The 7,471-nt window shown below is 45.3% G+C and overlaps 1 protein-coding gene across 2 annotated transcripts in view; it reads left to right on the forward strand.

Moving 5' to 3' along the window:
* Nucleotides 1–6,890, forward strand: part of TUNAR (TCL1 upstream neural differentiation-associated RNA) — a 48,949-nt gene extending 42,059 nt beyond the window's left edge. Inside the window, exon 3 of one of the 2 annotated variants that reach the window (XM_054665669.2) lies at nucleotides 4,048–6,890. In XM_054665669.2, coding sequence (XP_054521644.1) covers nucleotides 4,087–4,233 — 147 coding nt within the window. In that variant the 5' untranslated portion in view covers nucleotides 4,048–4,086 and the 3' untranslated portion in view covers nucleotides 4,234–6,890. 2 annotated transcript variants of the gene reach the window in all.
* Nucleotides 6,891–7,471: the final 581 nt, after the last annotated feature.

The raw sequence follows: 7,471 nt of genomic DNA on the forward strand, positions 1-7,471 counted from the left end.
GCCTTGAAACCAAGCAGCCTCCATGACAGGCGCTTTGTTTTGCTTGAGTGACTGTGATGATGGGTCTTTGGTTATAAAGGCAGCACTAATTGCATCTTCTTATACCAACCCTGGCCATCTATTCCCTGGCCTGCAGAGACTGGGAGATGCCAGGTTGCCCCAGAGCACCCACTCATTCATTCAGCACAATTTTCTTAAGTGTCTGCTCCATGCCTGGCATCACGCTTGGAGGTGGGGATTCAAAAGTCCTTCCTCCAAGGGCTTGCAGTCTTTCTAAGAAGACGGATGATAAACCAGAGACTCCATTAGAGACATGACTAGTGCTTGGATAGACATCTGTCCAGGGCAGTAAAGGGAGTGGATTTCTAAGGTTCTTAAAACAGACTTCTCATGACTTTGTGCAAAGTTTGAGCCATGGAGTCACCAAAATAAAAAGGGGGGATCCACTAATACCTACAAACTAGCAAACAGACACAACCACTTTGAAAAGCTGTTTAGCAGTATCCACTAATGTCAAACATATGCGTACCCTGTGCCCGGCAGCTCCTCTTCTAGGTATGTATGTAGTAATAGGAAATGCACGTGTGAATTTTACATTAAAAGAGAAAACTGTAAATAAATACTGAACTGTAGTTAAAACATGCAGCATGCTGCAGTGTTTACGGGGAAATGAAATAGTATCTGCAGTTTAGGCCAAGCATGGTGGCTCACACTTATGATCCCAGCACTTAGGGAAGCTGAGGCAGGAGGATTGCTTGAGCCCAGGAGTTCAAGACCAGCCTAGCAACATAGTGGGACCCAGTCTCTACAAAAAGAAATGTAAAAATTTTAGCTGGGCGTGGTGGTGCATGCTGGTGGTACCAACTGCTTGGGAGGCTGAGGCAGGAGGATCGCTTGAGCCCAGGAGGTCAAGGCTGCAGTGAGCCGTGATCACCCCACTGTACTCCAGCCTGGGCAAAAGAACAAGAGCCTGTCTCAAAATCATAATAATAATAGTAATAATGATATATGTAGTTTAAAATGCACCCAAAAAAGAAGATAGATGAATAAGGAATGGGCAGATATGTGACAAAGCAAGTATGGGAACATGTTAGTAATGGATTTAAGATGGTGAGTTTATGGGTGCTCACTGTAAAATTCCTTCAAATTTGCTGTATGTTAAAAAACTTCATATGAGATATTGGGAAAGATGTATGTATATGCTTGCCCAAATATATATACAAGAATGTTCATAGCAGCATTATTCATAATAGCCCCAAAGTTGAAGCCGTGAAAATGCCCATCAACCGTAGAATAGAGACATAAATTTTGGGTGTAGTGATCCAATGGAATACTGTTCACATATAAGAGTGAACGAGCCACAGCTATACACAACGACGTGAGCAAATCTCACACACAGTGTTGTGAGTAAGAAGTCAGACTCAAAAGAGGACATACTGTATGATTCCATTTACGCAGAATTCAAAACCAGGCAAAGCTCATCAATGGTGTTAGAAGCCACAATAATGGTTTTCAGGAGGTAGGGATAGTGACTGGATGGGGCACTGTGGGAGGCCCCTGGGTGCTGGAAGGCTCTGTTTCTTGATCTCGGTGCTAAACAGATATGAAAATGTATCAAGCTGTACATTTAAACTTTGTGCACTTTCCTGTATGTTTACTATACATCATTAAAAGTATACGAGGGAAGAAAAAGCAGGAAAACCGAACGAATCCAGCTAGAAGCTTTCCCTAGCTGAGCTGTGGGAGTAGGAACCCACTGTAGGCCTATCTAGTAAACCAAAGTTGTGAAGAATATGAAACTTGCCTTTAGGGTGTTCATTTGTTCACTTATGCACAGTTTCATGTTGCATCAGTTCCTCCATTCTTCACTGATGTGCTTGCCTCTCGTTCATATGGATGTTCATTCACATGTCCTGTGCTCCGGATCCAGAGCTGCTCTGTAAGGTGCGAGCGACCCAGCCCTTTCAGGGGCTCACGTGCACAGGGGGAGGGCATGCAGACATTTCATTTCCCATCTCATTTCACATTCCCACATTCCTGGATTCCCGTTTGTGATCCTTCCTGGATATGTGCCCTAAGATAGCATTCGAATGAGAGAAACAGAACTGGTAAGATATATATAGGTGTATATAAAGAGATTTATTATACAGAATTGACTCATGTGATTTCGGAGACCAGCAAGTCCTGAGATCCGCAGGGTGAGTCAGCAAGCAGGAGACCCAGGATGGCCAGTGGTGTGGTTCCATCTGAAGCCCTGCAGGCTCAAGGCCCAGGAAGAGCTGCCTGAAAATCAACAGTTCGAGTCCAAAGGCAGGAAAAAGCCATTGTCCCAGCTTGAAGGCAGGCAGGCAGGAGGAGTTTGGGGGAATGTCAGCCTTTTTGTTTCATTCGGGCCTTCAGCTGATAGGTCAGTCACCACCCACATTTAGGACAATCTGATTTCTTCAGTCTCCCAATTCAAATGTTAATCTCATCCTGACACACACACCCAGAATAACGCATGACCAGCTATCTGGGCATGCATGACCCAGTCAAGCTGACACATAAATTTAACCATCATCAAACCCTGAAGCGTGAAAAGCCTTCTGGCTCTAAAGGTGCAGCCCTCCAGTGGAGGAAATGTAGCTGTGGGGCTGGCCTGGTGCACATCACATCACAAGTGGACGGGCTGCCACCACCACACACACTGATCCTATTTTACCTGTGGTTTGGACCAGCAATTGGTAGAAAAGAAGGCTTTGGCTGCCCAGTCTGCCTCCTGGATGGCCATGTTTTCTGTCTTTGAAAATAAAAAGTTATTTTGATTATTGCAATACATACCATGCATACAAAAAGAGTAGCTGGAAGATATGCCTGCAGTTTAAAGGAACAGTTTAAAGCTTAACAGATGGCAGATGACTAGTATCTGAAGGCCACTGGCGCCCCTCCCTCATGGCAGCCTGTTCCACTCTTGCCTGGAGAAAGCCACTCTTCTGAGTTTTGCGCTAGTCACTTTGGTGCTAATCATTCCATTACTTTTTATGAAAATCAAAGAGCGCATGTCTAAAACAATAGATGACTTGGTTTTGCCTGTTTTGAGCCTTTATAAATCAAATTGTACTGCACAAATTTGTCTGCCATGTGCTCTTTCCCTCCGCTAAGTGTCTGGGCTTTGATCTTCCTGTTGCCTGTAGTTCTAATTCATTCATTTCACCATCATATAATATTCCATTGTAGAGACTGACCACCACATGTTCATCTGCTCTCCTCTCGGTGCATATCTGGGTAACTTCCAGTTCTCTGCTATGGCAGATGAAGCCCATGGGAGCAGTCCTGTGTCCATGTCTCCAGGTGCACAGAAATGAGGCCTTCTCTAGGGTATAACCTGGCAGAGCAGGTGCCCAGTGGTAGAATATGTCTGTTCACTTTTCTAGCTAATGCCTGGAAACTTTCTGGAATGATTGTAGCAATATCTATTTCTACCAGGGATTATGAGAATTTCTCATGGCGTTACTCATCCACACCGTGCATAGACCCTTTACCATCCTCCCTGGTCTCAATGAATCACCTTCCCTGGCTTCCAGCCACCCCTACCCATACCGCAGTCAGAGCTTTAGCATGGTAGGACTGTGATGCCCCATACACACTTTGTGGATACTCAGGACAGCATGTTTCTTGCGTGTAACCCAATATGTGAGAGTATGTGAAATTCCCACCACCAGGACGGAGGGCACAGACTTTAGTTTCACTGCAGTGCAGCTGACCCAGTTTCTCCTTCAAGGGAAGGGGGGAAAACCAGCTCAACAAAGTGGGTGATGCCCGGGTAGACTTCTAGGCTCCTGTCTCTGTACCAATGTCAGGACACTCATCTTGTAAACCAATTAGCCGTGTTCTGCCATTTTCCCATGGCCAAGAGCAAGGTGTCCCAAGATAGGATCCTTGTGGGATTTGTCATTCTCCCACCATGTTCTGACCTGCAAGCAGATCACTACCCACTGCAGATCTGCCTGGCTATGGAGGGCATGCTTATAAATGATCACCTTTTGTGCTGCCTCTTTCCAATTACAGGTTAGCCTGGCAAGGAAGATAAAGACATTTGCACCCAAGATGGTAATCACTAGTGGAAATGATGAAGACAGAGGAGGTCAAGAAAAAGAAAGTAAAGAGGAGAGTGTCTTGGCAATGCTGGGGATTATCGGGACCATTCTGAACCTGATTGTGATCATATTTGTCTACATATACACCACCCTGTGAATGGCCCAGAGCGTCCTCAGAGGCCTCGGAATGGCCAAAGACGGAAGTCCTGCGTGTCGGCGCATCACTGACCAGACCCTGCGAGAACAAGCAGGCTTGACCCGCACATACCACCCAATCAAATGCACCTTCAAACTTTACAAAAGGTCACACAAATAGACCGATCCTGCTGCAGGGAGCAGACACTAAAGCACAATGATTCCAACAAAACTCATTCACAGCACTAGGAACTCAACGTCTTTGGCAGGGGGTCCAGAAGAATGCTTGGGAGACCAGCCTCTGACACCATCGGTGAGCGGATGGGTGCAGAAATTCATTATTCCAGATCGCTGACAGATATCACATATTTGAAAAGATGAATAGGGCGGACATGGCTCAGATGTGTGTCTCCCAGGACAAGTGTTTCATCTTCACTTGACGAGCTATTTAGTGGAAAAACCACAGGGGCAGCCCTTTGACAGGCATCCCATTCATCAAAAGTGTCTAACTATTTGATACTGGGGAGATAACTTATTTTTCTTTTTTCATTGGCTTGACATGTGTATCTGTTCATATCAAGGTTTATAAATATATATTTTTAATAAATGTGCTCTATTTTTTAGCATGAACCAAATTCTTGGAGAGGCGCTCCCAGATCCATAGAGCTTTCCTTAGTTTTATCTGCTTTGTCCCCTCCTCCCTCAACTACAGATGTTCTGTTGTGGAGCCATTCTAGTCCTTTTGTCTCATCTTGAGTCTTTTACCTTGCGCTTTTGTTCTCTCTCTCTCCTCTCTCTCTGCCTCTTTGGTCTGAAGGACATTTTCCCATACTGTCAGCCATGGTTTTGGGTGCATGTTTTAAGATTGTCCATTGAGTGGCTTTTTGTTGTTATCTCGGAGATATAAAATGATTGTGGGCATGCAGACCTTAGATGCACCCTGTCTTTACTGAGAATTATGCATGAATAAGGGCTGAGTGATAGATCAGCTTAAAATTAAAAGGACTACCTTTGAGGAAGAAGAGCGTGGCTATATTTGCAGATGAACTTCTGAACAGAATATTCAGCTTCTTACTGGCAGCGTTATTGTTTCATTCTTGTGACCATTCGTTTATCAGATTTTGATTTTAGCGGTCATGTACCATGAGAGTTGGGAAGAACAAGGGGGAAAGCTCAGTATTAGGTGCATTACTCCTTCCTTTGCAAGATACCTGGGATCCTCCTCAAAAGTGGGTGGGGTATAAATGACACAAGAACTCCCCCATGAGATCTCATGGTGATTCAGGCTGTGAGGACAGCCCTGTGACAAGTGACTTTTCAGGGACATGAGGAGGGGATTTAATGATTGCCCTGAAGGACTTCTGTATTTTTAAAGCCCCTGGTTTACACCCACATGAAGCTATTTCCTCTCTGGCAGGGATGGTTGCATAAAAACAAATTAGCTCCCTTCTGGCTCCCTGAAATGGGCCCTTGCCTGGCTACAGTGGCATGGCCTTAAAGAGAGGGTTAGTATTCCTTCTGCCATTGCCAGCTGTATTAGTCTGTTTTCACACTGCTGAAAAAGACATCCCCAAGACTGGGCAATTTACAAAAGAAAGAGGTTTATTGGACTTACAGTTCCACGTGGCTGAGGAGGCCTCACAATTACGGTGGAAGGTGAAAGGCACGTCTCACATGGTGGCAGACAAGAGAAGTGAACATGTGCAAGGAGACTCCCATTTTTAAAACAGATCTCGTGAGACTTTTTCACTATCATGCAAACAGCATGGGAAACCTGCCCCCGTGATTCAGTTACCTCCCACCGGGTCCCTCCCACAACACATGGGTATTCAAGATGAGATTTGGGTGGGGTTACAGCCAAACTCTATCACCAGCCTTGCCCCTGGGCAGAAGCAGCAGCAGTCTGCCTGGCTGGATTCAAATGATTCTGAGGCTTCTATAGTCTATGCCTTCAGATCTCTCCCTCACCCATGCTATGGTGTCTGAAATTCCACCATTAGAGAGTCATTTCTTGGGCTCTGTTAAATGGACCAGGCTCTTTTATAAAGAAAATGCCCCTGAGCAGCTGGCTCTGGCATTGATTTATGATATCTTCTCTTCCCTGCCAGAAGGAAGGAAGCTAAGGTGCATGTAGGGCGTACTGTGTGCCCAGGCACTGTGCCAGATGCTTTGGATACTTGGAGTCATTGAATTCTTGTAGTAACCCTGTGAGAGAGGGAGTCTTTTCCCCACATTGTAGAAGAAGGAAAAAGGGCTCAGAGAGGTCAAGAAATGTCCCTGAGATCACATGGCTTCTAGTGGAGTCAAGATCCAAACCCAATGTGTCTGATTCCTTAGCCCTTGGGGGGTCCAGAGGCTGCTGAACAAGAAAGGAGGTGGAGAGGAGAGAAAGCTGCAGGAATACCACCACACACCCTTCTCCCTCCCCTGTAAAAACAACCCTGGGAACTCCCTGGACACTAGCAGAATATCATACACTAAGGATAAGGGATGAGAGGAGGCTGGTTAGAAATAAAGCAATGTCAGGGGGAAGGAGCTACTCAGTAGGCTCTGTGTGATTCTAGAAAGACTGTATGAAAATTCTGAACAGTGAACAGAATAAACAATAAAGGTGCAATGGAAAAAAATACTCGATGTCTTTTCTTTCAACATTGTGGGATATAAAACATTTCAATGTCAGTCCTTTGCCTATACATAGTGTTTATTTATTAAAAAAAAAACTGAATGTGATGCTGTTAAACGGAGACTATTTTGTGTGGACTATAGAAGCCTCAGTGGTTTTTCAAGTATACAAATTTGAAATGTATTGAGGGGGAAAAGTGCCTTTCCACTCCTCTGCTCCCGGGATGGTTCTTCTAAGTTGTCCTAATCCACAGCCTGGAAATGAAGCTACCTGTTCAATGTTGAACAGAGCAGTGACGCCCTTTCCCACAGCTCCAGCATGCCCTGTCTTGATTCCTTTCTAATTTAGTAGAGACCATGAACACACACTGGGCAAACTCATAGCTTCCCCCAGATCTGAAGCCATCGCGAAGGGACGTGGAAGGGAGAGGCTGGCAGTGCCCCTCCATCCTCAACATCTGAGTGAGCCCCGAGCCCAGCCTTGGCCAGCAATAGCAATACCCAAAACAACGCCAGGGCCATCTACTCTACCAAGCACTTTCTACTCATCCTGTTGGGCACAGAACAATCCCATGAGATGTGTGTCTGTTTATCCCCACTTTACAAGATGAAGGAAAAAAGCAAATTGACTTTTCTGA

Source organism: Pan troglodytes, chromosome 15 (genome assembly GCF_028858775.2).
Source record: "Pan troglodytes isolate AG18354 chromosome 15, NHGRI_mPanTro3-v2.0_pri, whole genome shotgun sequence".
NCBI lineage: Eukaryota > Metazoa > Chordata > Mammalia > Primates > Hominidae > Pan > Pan troglodytes.